The 15322-nt window shown below is 39.6% G+C and overlaps 1 protein-coding gene across 1 annotated transcript in view; it reads right to left on the bottom strand.

The window, feature by feature from the left end:
* LOC115660315 (hepatocyte nuclear factor 4-beta-like) overlaps positions 1-15050 on the bottom strand; it is a 40728-nt gene extending 25678 nt beyond the window's left edge. Inside the window, exons 1-4 of the mRNA XM_030581609.1 lie at positions 14939-15050; positions 12576-12589; positions 6316-6470; positions 3048-3142 (exon numbers count right to left, since the gene is read on the bottom strand). Of these exons, the coding sequence (XP_030437469.1) occupies positions 3048-3142; positions 6316-6470; positions 12576-12589; positions 14939-15032 (358 nt within the window). The 5' untranslated portion in view covers positions 15033-15050. The remainder of the gene's footprint in view (positions 1-3047; positions 3143-6315; positions 6471-12575; positions 12590-14938) is intronic.
* Between the last annotated feature and the right edge of the window lie 272 nt (positions 15051-15322).

Below are 15322 nucleotides of genomic sequence, written 5' to 3'. Positions count from 1 at the left end.
CATACTCTGTAGTCATGATGACACAGCCTTGTATCGGTATAGATCAGAGTTTCTCAAACGGGTTGCCGCTTGTGTAGGGAAAGACCCTGGAGAGCTGGGCCGGTGTAGGGAAAGCCTCTGGAGAGCTGAGATGTGATCGGCCAGATCTGCGGACGGGGCTGGTAAACAAACTGGCCCGGCTCGCCAGGGGCTTTCCCTACACAAGCAGCATCCCCTGTTTGAGAAACCCTGGTATAGATTATTCACTCTTAAGATATTTGATAAAGAAGATGATATTTTACTTCAGCTGCGCAAACAAACAGCCTGAGATTTCACATGTATGTAGTGTGTGGGCAGGCACACTAAATACATGTGAACCCGGTCAAAGTGAGAGTGGAATCAATCAGAGCTAAAAGTAACCCTTGTCCAATAGTTTACAATCTAGGTGCAGAAGTATCACCAGCAATGTCCCATCAAGCAGGTGATAGATGATCAGGTGCCGGAGATACCATAGTAAATAGCAAGGCAGTGTTTTTCATAGTGTAACTCAGGTAAAGTAGCTATTCAAGGCTTTCAAGCAGCATCTCAGCTGAAGCATTTTCCTAATCTATGACAGCATTTTGGTACAAAGGTCTTTCCTGCCAATTGATGCTGCTTAGACACATCACAATTCCCCAGTTATCTCTTCACTTGTGAACCAGTTGGAAATGTGTCAGAGTGCATCTGATAATATTTGATAGAACAAGCTGCAGTTAAATGGGCAGTCTCCAAACGGAGGCTGAGCATGACAGCAATATTAATAAGGGCCTTTGTCCTGTTCCAAGAAAGTCAATAGCAGCTTCACCAGCAATTTCAATAGGAGTATGATTAAGACCTAATTGTTGTGAGAGCTATGAGGGACATGTTGGTGCTGCACATAAACAGGAGCAGTCCTGGACCTATATTAGATAATACTTAGTCCTGGACTAGATGACCTCTTGAGGTTCCTTCCAGTCCTATGATTCTCCAGCTCTCCTAATTCCAGGTTAATACAGGGCTAGTATCACAATCATAGAGTTATAGTTATAGACCAAAAAGGACTACAAGCTCATCAGTCAATTAAATCTCAAAACACTCCTCTGAATCAGACAAGTATTTTTGTCGGAAAATGCAGATTCATTGAAAGCAAAACTCTTCATGAAACAGTGTCAGGTTTGACGAAACACCAGACTCAAGACTATTTTGGTTAAAATGGTTTCATAATTGTTGAAACATCCCAGTTTGGACAATCTTCAACCAGAGAGACAAGATGGGTGAGGTAATATCTTCTATTGAAACAACTTCTGTGGGTGAAAGAGATGAGCTTTCAAGCTATTCAGAGCTCTTTTCCACTTCTGAGAAGGTCACAGCTAAAGCCAGGATGGAACAGATTATCTAGCATAAGTAGTTAACACATATTGCAGGAGACCATTCAAGGTGAAGTGGCCAATTAATGCCTCTGCAGTCATAGGACAAAAAGGAGGATTTGAGGGGTACAAATTGGTGTAATAAACTATAAATCTAGTAAAAAGAACAGGAGTACTTGTGGCACCTTAGAGACTAATACATTTATTTGGGCATAAGCTTTTGTGGGCTTCATCGGATGAAGTGGGTTTTTTTAGCCCACGAAAACTTATGCCCAAATAAATATGTTAGCCTCTAAGGTGCCACAAGTACTCCTGTTTTTTTTTTGCTGATACAGACTAACACGGCTACCACTCTGAAACATATAAATCTAATGTCTTTATGAAGACCGTGAATTTGAATGTCTAGCAAAGCTGTGAATTTTAACTCCCAGACTCATCTTTTGAAGGTGTCGTGCAGGTTTCCTTTGAACAGGACAGAGATCGTAAATAGGGTGATTGTCTTTTGAAAAGTGTTTGTCCACTGGTGGTCTGATGTCACGCACCCTGTCTGTCTAATAGCCTAGGACCAAAAACAGCTAATGCGGTCAACAATATTGAACCAGGAATTTTCTATTCTTTTTTTTTCTTTTTTTCTTTGAGTCAAAATAGCTTTTTGTTTCTAAACTTTTTGGAAATTAATCTTAAAAAAAAATTTAAAGGAAAAACGTTTGAAATCAAAATGAAATGTTTCAAAATAATTATCTGAAATGAAACATTTTGATTGACCCAAAGCAATTTTTTTTAATTTTATTTTTCAAATTTTTGGTTCACGAGCATTTTCAAGATTTTTATTCTTTATCCCGATTTGGAATGTGAAAATTTTTGAAATGTCAGCAATTCTCTTGGGATAGGAAAACTGTTTCCTACCCAGTCCTAAAGAAAGCCACATTGTGGTAGATGTAGAGGAAGAGAATCCCTGTCCTGAGGAGACTTTAGTCTTGATAGATAAGACAAAAGGTGGGATGGGAAATAGAGGCTCAGGTGTGGAAATGCCTTGCTCAAAGTCACACAGTACAACCAGGGATAGAATCCAAGTACTCTGTGCTTTGCAAGAACTTTCCTTGACAAAGGACTACACTGCCACTGTAGTATGTTATGGAGGATGCCCTACAAAGTTCACATGTACTGTTAATTCATTGTACTGTACAGTGAATTAACTGGAAAGAAGCAAAGGGTCTAAACATGCATTTAGAAAAATAAATATTAAAAGGACTTTCTGCTTCAAGAGAAGGATCATGGCTCTACATTGAATTCTTTTTTTAAAATGGAAATATACCTATCTCATAGAACTAGAAGGGATGGTCCATGAGTCCAGTCCCCTGCCTTCCAACAGGACCAAGAACTGTCCCTGACTGATTTTTGCCCCAGATCTCTAAATGGCCCCCTCTAAATGAACTCACAACCCCAGCTGGGTTTAGCAGGTCAATGCTCAAACCACTCAGCTATCACTCCCCCCAGCTGCAAAAAAAAATAATGAGCTTTCTGCAGCGAGAGAGCAATAAAGTGCTCACTGATTCATAGGGAACCATCTGCTTCTGCTCTGTAAATGGAAACACGATTGTGACATTTACTGCTGCGGGTATAGGGTGGGAGACAGCACATAGCTTTGAAATGAAAGAGGACACAAAACTTTACAGCACCTACCTTCTTTCTTCATCCCGGCTCTGAAACACTTCTTCAGCCGGCAGTACCTGCACTGGTTTCTCTTGTCTTTGTCTATCACACACTGTCTGCTGAACCTGAAGAGAGCAGGGCAAACGTTGAGGAAAGTCCTGTAAATTATTATTAGGTGTATTACAGTAGCACTTAGAAGCCCCAGACAAGATCAGAATCTCATTGTGCTTCAAGCTGCAGTGAAATACAGCCCCTGTCCTGAAGAGTTTACAATCTAAGGGCGAGGCTACACTACAGTGCTACCTCGATGCAGCTGCACCAATGCATCTGTGTCACTGTAGCATGCCTGGAGAAGACACTATGCTGATGGGAGAGTGCTTTCCTTTCGGCATAATTACTCCACCTCAGCGAGAAGCAGAAGCTACTCAGCGGGAGACATAGCGCTGGCCTGGACAGCACAAAACTTGCATCGTTTTGGGCGGAGGGGGAAATGGGACATTTTTACACCCCTGAGCAACATAAATTATATTGACTTAGGCTGTAGTGTAGACTTGCCCTAAGCAGACACGGCAGACAGACAATGAGTGAGAGAGGAAGCAGTGACCTCCGGCAAGCTACTTCCCCTCTAGCAGACTCCTAGGCTACTGTCCTAGCCACTGGACCATACGTAAAAAGGCAGCGGGTTGAAAATTTGAGTTATTGAGCTACAATCAGTATAGAAGGAGAAGGCAGCCACTCTCTCTACCACAGAATTATAGCCTGAAATTAAAGCACAACAGTAACGCCATCATTCCTACATGGAACGTGACTTCTATTGTAGGTAATGCTGGTCAGAAATTTTATGACCGCACGGTATTTGGGGGAGGCAGAGGGCTTGGAAAATGCTGAAAGTGCATCGAAATGCATCGAAAGTGAAATGTTTAGTGAAAATGTGATGATTTTGACAAAATTTCATTGGGGGGGGGAAATGGAATTAAGCTTTCTCATAAGGTTGAGATGTTCCGTTTTGACTTTTTTGGAATGGAATGTTTCAAGTTTTCCTTTTTGAAACAACTCTGTGTGTCAAAGTTTTCTTTTATATGATATAATAGAAAAGGTTTTTCTTCTGCTGAAAATTCTGGCAAAAATAAAAGCTCTGCAGGCTGGGGACTTTTTTTTACCATATCCCTTGTTCTGTCTTGTCTATAGGTGGTCTTGGTAACAGGGAAGAAGTGTGTGCTAGGAGTTCCTTCCCATAGTGCACCAAGGGAGATATAGTCTCACCAGGGAGCCCTGCCCATATAGGAGACTGGGAATCAGGGAGTCATGGAGTTTAAGGCCAGAAGGGACCATCAGATCATCTAGTCTATAAAATACAGAAAATTCAGGCCTCCAACACCTGCCACTAAACCCAACAATTGAAATTAGACCACAGAATTATAGCCCTCAGGAGACACAGACAATATTAAGTGCCACAGGCAAGAATAGGAGGGACCGAGGTACACTTAATGCCTGAGGCCCACAATGGCAGGGAAATGATTATGTGAGATATGCCCAAATAATCCTAGCAAGTGACCCACACCCACAGGCCTCAGACAAAGGGTAAAACCCCTCCAGTGACAACTCTCATGTGGCACTGTGGTGCCTTTAAGAATAGAAATACTGGGGTTTGGTCAAAATGTGTGGTTGGTTTTTGTTTGGTTTTTTTTTACTGGAAACCAAAAGCTTTTCATTTTTCAGGCATTTAGTTTGTCATCAAAAATTTTTAGTTAGTGGAAAACCCAATTTCCTGTCAAAAAAGTAGTTTTGATGAAAAATTTTCAACCAGGCCTAGTTTATACTTGACACACATTGACAGGGCATTGTGAATCCAGGCCACCTCTGCTGTACCTGTTCTGTGGCTAGATAAAGCATTTTCAGCCTCCAGAAACCACAACCTGGTACATTTCATGAGCAATAAGTACACATGACAATTTTTAAAAAGTGAGAACAATGGAGCATGAATCTACCACTGGAAAAAGCTGTTAAAGTTTTTCTGTATGGTCAGAAAACATCCATTGTAAAATCTGGGGTGGTTTTGCAGAATGGCACAGAGCCTGATTAACAACCTAAGAACTCTCTGAGGAACTGACATCTGTGATAAACAATGTTGCTCTGAGCTCAACTAAGGACAGAATGGCCCAAATAACAATTCAGAGGATGCTTGGAGAATGCTTGCTGTCATTGAGTTGGATTTGAATCAGAAGCTCTTCCCTAAGATGCTAAGTATCACACTGTGATTCATGGATTCTAAAGGGATAATACAGCGAAATAACTACTTTGCTCTTGGGAAGACGGGAGCAGCAGCTCTGAGAAATCTGAAGAAATTTCCATTTTCCTGCTGGTATTAAATATATTTGTTGGGGGGAAAGTGCAATCCATCAAACCCATTGTCTTCTGTGGATGGAGTATTCTGGAGTGATAAGTGCCTTATATGCAGGTTCATCTAAAACAAACAGGGAGGCAAGTGTTTTACAAGTTTGGAACTTCTTTAACTGAGGAATATCGCTGCAGCAGAGTGAAACTCTTCAAGTTCCAGTTCTATATGAATAATCCTCTATACTTTTTTCCCCTTCTTTTAAGTAAACATCATCTTTCTAAGGACAACCAAGGTAAACTGCTGTATAATTTATGGCCCATTCCTGGCAAATAATCCTTCTGAGTATACTTCTCCATGCCAGAATGTAGAAATCATAACTGCCCCATTTTTGTAAAATAATCAATGTATGGCAATATGCAAGCCTTTATGTGTTTTTAAAAAACAAAATGAAAAAAGAGAGGAGGGCAGGCTTTGGAGACCTGCAGATTTAAATTGTAATTAACACAGAGAAAATGCAATAATTCCCCTGTTTGGAAACCAGGCTGTGGAACTTTGGCTTCCTACCGCTTTGACATTTGCTAAGATCGTTGGGTCACCCAGTGAGAACCTGATAATAGTACTTAGTGCTTTACATACATTAACCAATCCTCACAAGTTCTCTGGGGATATAATTGTCCCCTATTTTACAGGTGGGGAAAGTGAGAAACAGAAACATCAAGTGGATTATTTCAGGTAACATAAGGAATCAAGGTCAGAGATGGAATTAGAATTTAGGAATTCCCGGCTTCCAATCCTGTCCTCAGAAAACCAGATTTCATTATTATTATGCATATTACAATACTGCCTGTGGCCCAGACTGAGAGAGAGGCCCCATTGTGCCAGACACTGCACAGAGACATAGTAAGAGATGGTCTGTGCCCCAAAGAGCTTACAATGTCAAAGCCCAGAAGTGTTTAATACCTGCACGAATAGACATGATTCTTGCGGACACTTCTTCTGAAGAACCCTTTGCAGCCATCGCAGCTGGAAGCCCCATAATGTTTCCCAGTGGCACGATCCCCGCAGATGGAGCACAAGGAGCTGATGCCATTGGCAAGCAGGCTGGCATTTGTCGACTCTGCTGGTATGGCTTCTGCAGACCAGACACAGAGTCAGTTAGGCCTTTTCAGCAGGAACCAGGGTGAAATGAAAGCATTGAACTATGCACATAATTGTATACCCTTGCCCTCTGCCCTAAACATATGTACACACACCATTCCTATGCCATTGCTTCTAGGCAGATGGGGAACCCTTACTATTTTCAGGACCCTCGAAGTACTAATAAGGATGTGCACAGGGCCATTTTGTTGATAACAACTTCTAAATTTCTTCCAACAAGCCCAGAAGCCACATCTACCCTTGCCTTATAATAATAATACATGGAGATATACCTAGCTCATGGAACTGGAAGGGACCCTGAAAGGTCATTGAGTCCAGCCCTCTGTCTTCATTAGCAGGGCCAAGTACTGATTTTGCCCCAGATCCCTAAGTGGCCACCGAAAGAATTGGGCTCACAATCATGGATTTAACAGCCAATGCTCAAACCACTGAGCTATCCCTCCCCCTCCTCAAGGTTAATGAATGTCTTTCCATGGACTTTAATGGGAGCTGTTTGGGTGTGTAAGTTAGGCAGTTAGATACCTAACATTAAGAATCCACATCTCGTGCACTCCCAAAACTTGCAGGCATAAGTTTTAGAGGATGAAATTGACACCACTGTGAAAATTTGGCCCTTACAAGTTACACATTTTTGAAAATTCTGCCCTGACTTTAACCACAAGACCAGACTTCCTCTTAATCCTTATAATTATGGGTGCAGTTTGGAAATGAGACACTTTTGGAAAGAGCCAAATGATGCAGATCGCTTCTTCAGGGGTGCCCTGGTGGAAGGTTTGTGTTAGTATTAGTCAGGGCCAAGCTTTTCAGTATATAGGGCTGACTCTGTGATGTCGAGAGATCATCACCAAAGTCAATAGGATAGGAAGGCATTCAGCACTTCTCAGGATCAAACCGATAGTGGAGAAACCTCCATTCAGATCATGTTGAGAGGGAGAAAACCCAAGAGAGAATAGCAAGCCCAAACAGGAAGAGGTAACACAGAACACTGAAGGATACTCAGAATTAAAACTCTGAGACTGTTCTTCCCAGTTAGAATGGGTGGCCATCAGAGGTGGTCAGAAAATGCCAATTGTTTTATAAGGGAAATTTCAAAAATAAATTTGCTTCATCATTTTCATCAAAATTTCACATTAAAAAAAAAAGGTTTTTCCCATAAAAACCTACGTCTTTGGTTTTCAAAAAACAAACATTTTTACCCAAAAAGTGACATTCATTTTTGATGAAATGCAATATTTTTGCTGAAGATACTTTTTCCACCAACAATTGTGTACTAGCTTTAGTGACTTCTTCGTTAATGATTAATTAATTATTATTATTAATATTATTGTGGTAGTGCCTAGTGAGCAAGCCAGTCAGGGTTCCAATGTGCTAGGCATTGTACAACATAAAAAATGACAGCCCTGGCCCCCAAATGCTCGTAAACGAAATGACAAGGTGTAATAGGTGGATGAGGCAAACAAGTAAACCTCACATATGGGATAGGGGACAAAAGGTAACATAATAAAATAAATAAATAACAATTAATAAAAAGTGCAGAATTCTTAGCCAACAGTATGTGCAGGATTCACAATTTGCTACTTCTCAAATTCTGTGAGGTGCAGTGCCCCCAGCTTTCCCCAATGTCAATGAGTGGTGAGTGGTCAGCCCTTTGGAACTGGTGCTCAATATCTCACTAGTTAAAGCCCATAGGCAGCAGATAACCCAAGTTTACGCTGATCTTGCCAGCCTTACATTGGTGAGGGTTAAGCACAGGATGAACTCACTCTGAACAATATCTCCAGTGTACTGTATTGTGTCAATATCAGCTGCAGTTTCTTCTCTGAGCAAACATATGGTTATCCAGACCACAATGAACAAAGTCTCACTGGTTATTTGATTTTGAGTTCCAGTGAAAAAAAGTTGCACTACAAAAACGATAAATAAGGAGCTCAATTCTCTCAGTTACACCTATGCAAGCCACGTTGACTTCAGTGGCGATGGGCCAAGGCAACTCGGGACAGAATTTGGATCCAGTGGGCTTTTCATTTTTCAATAGAGCTGTTCTTATGGGCAAATATCTCAGCAAAGGGCCAGACTGTGAAACCCTGGAGAGCTCTTACGCACAAGAGTCATTGTGTTGAAGTTGCTCGGTGAGTAACTGCTCACAACATCAGTGAGGGTTTCCCTACCTGGTCCTAAGTCAATGGGACTTTTGCTTGAGCAACGGCTGCAGGCTTCAGTTCCAGACTTTTGGGACCTAGTTCTGCTAGCCTTTCTCTCACCAAGTAGTAGCTCACCTCAGCAGCAGTCCCATTGATTTTCAGTGAGCAAGGCATTACTCAGTGAGTAGGTGGGGCATAATCTGGCCCTTTATTAACACACTGGGAGCTCATTGTATCTAAGTACACCCACAAAGTTCAAGATTATTAGTGCCGGTCGAAAACCTTTGAATGAAACATTTTCTCATCAGAAGAGGTTTCATCAAAGTTTTCTGTGAGAAAAGATCAGTTGGGAGAATGTTCCACTAGGAAACTGAAAATTGAACATTTCATTTTGTTTCAAGTTGGCATTAATCTCTGTATCTGCCTAGTGGGAGTTATAGTTTTGGGTTCTCCATCCTCCTCTATGGACCCAGTTCTGGCCAGAGTACACCTCCCATGATGCACCACAGTCTCTCCCTGTGGCTGAGACACCATAGTGCATCATAGGAGTCTCATGATCTCTTTGAAGTTAAGGACCAAATTCTGCCCTAATATACACCCATGAAAATGTCACTGACTTCAATGGAATTGTATAGCTGTAAAATTAGGCCAGGATTCATTAACCCAATGCAGCGTAAATCAGTCCAAAGTCCACGCCTCTGTGTGCAATGACGTGTCCTTTTCAGAAGATGATCGTGATACAGTTGGCAGTAGTTAGCAGCTCAGCCAGTGTGCGTACAAATGTCAAATCACTATTTATACCCCTGTCACAAACTACTGACTGACTCCAAATAAGGAAGCGCAAATGAATAACAAAAATCCTGTTTTCATGAAAATGTCACTAGACACGTGTTGAAGTTGCAAACGTTGGGTCTGGATTTCCAAGCTACACAAAATTTGGGGGTGGACTGAGCTGTACTAAGAAAGACAGAGATACATAGTCACTAGAGGACACATACTTAGTCCAACATAAAAACACAGCATTGTGTAACAGTTACAGTTGCTTGTCTCCATAATATAACAGAACTGTCTTTAAACAGAATCTTTCCTAAAACTTTTCTTGTGAGAAGTCTGTTGGTCTTTAGCTAGAAGGACGTATCTGATGGCATTCTTTCCAACAGAGACCAGTCATTAGATACAATCTCAAAAGTTGATCTTAGTCCTGGATGGTTTCTGGACAGAATAGAATTGTCATTTCTGTGAAAATATCAATCTACTCCCTGGGAGTATCACTGAGGCGTATTTGCTGCCAAAATTCTCTGGCAGAAAAATTACTTTCAAAATCCAAGACTTGCCTGAGTTTCAGAAGTGATGTATCATCAACATAAAATCTGGGAATTTATAGCCTAGCCTGATAGCTAAAAATTATATGAAAACCTCTGTCAAACTGAGGAAAGTTCAGGTCTAGACAGGAGACCAGAAATTATCTCTAGTATATACTGTGTATAAGCATAGCATAGCATGGCTGAAATGAAATTATGCAATTACAGCAAATGAGAGAAAGGGTGGTCTTGTGGCTGAGACTGAAGAGCAAAGTCGGTCTTATATGGCTCACCATGTCTGTTTCTGCAGCCAACAGTACACAACAGACTGATGCAGCTACCATCATGTCTAACTACCTTTAACTTCCCTAACCTTGTGGAACAGGTGCCCATTCTGCAGCTGTGTGAGCAGGCAGTAACCTTTCAGTGTGAGACTGAGCAAGACGAATCCATGACTGCTGTGATTGCAGTCAAGTGCCTTAACCACTCAGCTACTGCTCCTTGTAAAATTTATGCTACCTGGGTTTAATTCTCAGCTTAGCTATTGAACTGCCTCTTGCCTTTGGACAGCCACCTCTCTTTCTCCTCCAACCTTTTTGTTTTGTTTATTTAGATTGGGGCCCTGATCTTGGTGGAGTCCACTAGGTACTACTGCAATACAAACAATAAATAAGAAGAGAAAATGGGCCTTAATCAACACCCAAGATTTGAATGCCTCAAAATTTGGACTAGGGCTAAGAATTCACTTCAGATCTGAATTTTGCTTTTCAGATCTACTTCCAGTAATGATAAAGTCTTTAGTGGCTATCTGTAGAGGTTTGATAGAGCCTTCCATCCATGCCCCAGATTGAGCTATTATATCTTTGCAGTAATCTAAGTCCTCATTTTTAAAAACTGTTTATGCACCTAAAGTGATATAGCAAAAGGGGCATATGGGGTGCATATAGTGTTTAGTTACCAATTTTGAATGCACTAAAACTGGATTTAAATGTGCCAGATTTTCAGTTTTTGCTTGTAAATCTAAATTTGGGGAGGACACAAAAATGTGAGTGGCGTTGCCAGCTCCAAAATGGCAGCATGCAAATTCAGAGGCAGGATTGGAGTCTACTTTGAAACGTCACTCTGATACAATTCAAATACATTATAAATCAGTTTGGCAACCCCCAACAATCTGAGGTATTTTAAAGATCAAAATCAAAACCAGCCTAGATTAACTGTTCCTAAACTCACACAGTAACTGACCTATCAGAGAGCTATCAGCATGCTTGATAACTTGTGGAATATTCAGGCATTCACACCCTCTGACTGGTAGAACATTTCTTATTGCTTTAGAATTATCTTCATTAGCTGGACTTGTCCTTAACTATGACTGTACAAGGGTCAGATTGCAGCTTGGCTGAGAGTGAGTTTTTAAAAGGGTCACGTTAAACTCTTCAGACTCAGTTTGGTGGTTGAATGCGATGGTAGGTAAAGGAATCACCAAAGACGGGAGCTTTATTTATACTGCAACTGGCCAAGTGATTAATGTAAATTTACAGGAAAAATGATATCTGTGATGAAATATGTGATGAGCACCACATAAAGAACTAAGTAACAAGATAGATGCAATTGTAGCCAAGTTAAAATAAAACAGGATTAGACCAATCAGGAATATTTCTCCAGTTAATAACAGGGTATAAAGGAAAGAAAAGACTAACATTGATTTTCCATCTTTTTTTTTTTTTGGTCACTCTTTCTATCTGAAATAGACAAAATTTTAATGCCCTCTTCCACTCCCACAATGAATTCTTTTATTCATTTGTGAATGAACCATTGCTACGTTAACCACATTTGCCAATTGTATATAAAGTACTAAGAAGCTTGAAGATTCAGAATTAATTCATAGGCTTCCCTCATGTAAAAAGAAAATTATAATAGTTAAAAAAAAGTAAGGTTAACTTAAGAGTTGGTTGAAATTGTTCAATCAATGGCAAATTTTGATGACAAATGGTATTTCAAAGAAAGCAAAAATGTTTTACAAAACAACACTAGTTTCCTTGAAATTTCCCTTTTTTTTACAAAAGTTTTAATTTCCATTGGGAAAAATACTTTCTCTTGCTTTTTTACTTCTCCTCTCAATTTCCAAAGGAGAATAGAAGAAAAGCAAGAGAAAAATTTTTTTTTCCCCTCATGAAAATAAAAAAATACAATTATTGAAAAAATTCCAAATATTTCATTTTGAAATTGTCATTAAAAATCATGTAAATCTTTGAAATAAATGACAAATGCTCATTTCCTTTGAAATTTTTCATTACATATACTCACCTTTCGGCTAGCTAGCTCCACTTAACTTATTGCCCATTTATTATTAGTTTGCGGGTGCAACTTATCGTTAATAAGTTGTATAAAGCAAATACTGATTTTATGGGAAAGTCAAATTTCAAGAGGTGCCTCTGATATTGCCACAGTATTTTACAAGTGTCCAATTTCACTAGCTTTACCCAGAAGAACTGACAATTTCACTGAGCTTCTTTGAACATAATATTTTATCCTTAACTTCCGTACTTATACAAACACAAAACTATGATGATTTAAAATGTTAAGGAAACATTTCGACTAACACCCTCTACCACTGCCATACTGGAACAGACCAATCTTCCTGTTAGTCTGGTATCCTGTCTATTAGAATCACTAGTGTTATATATTTCAAAGGAAAGTGTACGCCATCCAAATATAGTGCATTAATAGACTCCACAAAGGAAATAAGTTCCTGTTCTCAGCTCATGATCATTTTATGCCTTGAAATTTGAGGAGTGAGAGCCCTTAGCTAGATTTAAAAAAAAAAAAAAAGAAGTAAGTATAATTACACATTCCATTTTTAAATATAGCTTTATATCTTACTTATATTTTAAAATAAACCCGTAATCACTATTGGCTTCTATAATATCTTGCAGTAGTGAGTTCCACAGGTTAATTATAAATCACAAAAAGACCCAGAATTTCCTGTTCTCTATTTTATATTTGCTGCCATTTAATTTCATTAAGTGATTTACAGATTTTAGAGAGAGGCTTAAAGGCCTGATTCTGCTCTCATTGGGGTAAATTAGGAGTAACTCCACTGAAGTCACTGGATTTATATCAGTGTAAAGATGATCAGAATTTTGTAAATGCAGAATAAGGCCCTAAATTCATTAGAATATATATGTTGAAGACCTGCTCCTGCTCCTACTAAAGTCTAGAGCCAAATTTCCATTGGTTTCAGTGAGGCAAACTAGGGTCCTAAAAAATGTATATTGATTTAATATGAACTAATTCTCTGTTTTTTTATAAACACTCTCTAAAGTGAGAATATTTCTCTATTTTAATACTTTGTAAAAATATTGCTAAAACAGATTGGGAAGTCATGCATCCTGAATGCTGTTGGTTTAGAAAACATTTTCATGCATAGAGATTTCACCTCTCTTTTTAAAACTATTCTTACAAGCAGTAGAAGAGGCTACTTACCAAAGACAAACAAGCTAATTTCAAAACAGCTAGTTCCCGAGAGAGCCAGTTACTTATTAACAATAAGGCAAATAGCCCAATACCAACCTAGATAGCCTTCGCCTTTAGAAAAAACTGAGCCTGTAATTTTCACCTAATGAAACACCACAACAATATAGGGTTTTATGCCACAGTTACATTGGATTTGGGGACAATTTGTGCAATGGATAAAAAATGTATCTTGTTGTTCAAGAAGTGAGTGCCAGGGCAAAACATGTTTACTGAAGACATAGTATTACATGAAAACCGTTCAGTGAAAATAACATGAAATCTGATATACTCAATTTTGAGCTGCCAAATTTTTCAAAAATCCTTTTCCAAAGGATGAACTTTTCTTGAGACCAGTTTACAATTCTAATTTTCTTTGGGCCTTTTCATTTTCTTTTGAACATAAGCTCTGAAATCCTTTGTGTCCCACATAAGCATGCATAATAATTTTGAGTTGCTGGCAAAACACATTTTGAAAGCTGTTGTTCCTGATTTCCTTTTGATGAAACCACTAATGAGCAAGTATAAGTGATGCAGTAAGAAATTAATCGTAACTAGACTAAACCTCTTGACATTTCACTCACTTAGACTATCCAGGCAGGCTAGACTATTCCCAATTTTATTTATGATGTTGGCCTTACACTGCATAATTTACAATGTCCTTCACCTCACATTTCAGGCGATGGCCGACTAGTGTTTCTAGAAGAGCGTTTACTATTTAAAATTACATCAAACAAACTTCTGAATGCTCCAGTCCCAAATGCCGCTTTGCAACTTTCCTGGAGTTCTCTGGACAAGGCAGATATTTGCTAGGGTCAAGCACACATTACAGCCATGTTCCTTGTGTGTTGAAAAGACTTGGGTCAAGCTTAGTAAATGAGCTGTAATTCCCAGGTAGGTGATCAGAACATTTGGATATTTACTTTATTAGCTAAAACCCTTTGAATAAGTGACCCCAGCTCACAAAGTATTTTATGAGTAACAACATAGATAGTGCTTATAAGGATTAAATTGCTCAAACCAAGTTAATATACACTTGTCTTTTTTCCCAGAAGTATCGCCATACATTTATGTCTATGTCATTTTAGGAGAACAATTTTTTCTTTGTGTGCGAAGTAATTTCACTGCTCCTTAGATATAAAACAGAATGCATATTACAGAGCACCAGTGATATTGAAACTGTTCGCAAGAGACTGCAAGCTCTTCTGGCAGGGTCTTTATTTGCATCAGACCTAGCACACTAGGGGGCTGAATAAATGAAGAAAAAACAACCCTATGCATTTCAGTTTTGAAGGGAACGATCGTACTCTGGCCTGAACACAACCACAGCCACAACAAAGGTGGATAGTTACTTGCCTTAAATATTACACCTTCCACCCTTTGTCCTGCACCTCCTATCTATCTTTTCTAGGCGTTCGACTTTTTCGCAAAGGTAACCGGGGTTATTTAAGAGGAATTGAGCAGAAATCTCACCCGTGCTTGTTGGCAGCACCCGCAGGTTTTCAAACTCCAGCATGGTGTAAGAGGAGTCCAGGGATTCGACATAATCTGGCATATCCATATCCATTATGGCTTGACAAAGCTTCATTATTACTTGTCAACAGCAACGGAACAGGCCAAAACAGCCCTGCTGTCAATCATGGCCAAGGTTTCCTTTGCAAAAAGAGAGACAACCCCAAGACCTTGGAGTGACAAATCATTACCTAGCTCCCCCACAGTCCCCTCCCAGTGCCAAGAGAAGGCTGGAGGGGAAGAGGGCGAGCCTTTACCTCTCTCTCTCTCTACCTGTGTGTCTGTGTCCTGTATCATGATTATATGACGCAGATAAGGCCTGGGCTAAATCAGCTTGGATTGCAT

Source organism: Gopherus evgoodei, chromosome 12 (genome assembly GCF_007399415.2).
Source record: "Gopherus evgoodei ecotype Sinaloan lineage chromosome 12, rGopEvg1_v1.p, whole genome shotgun sequence".
NCBI lineage: Eukaryota > Metazoa > Chordata > Testudines > Testudinidae > Gopherus > Gopherus evgoodei.
The sequence above is the reverse complement of the archived record's forward strand: the minus strand, read 5'-3'. Positions and strand labels throughout refer to the sequence as shown.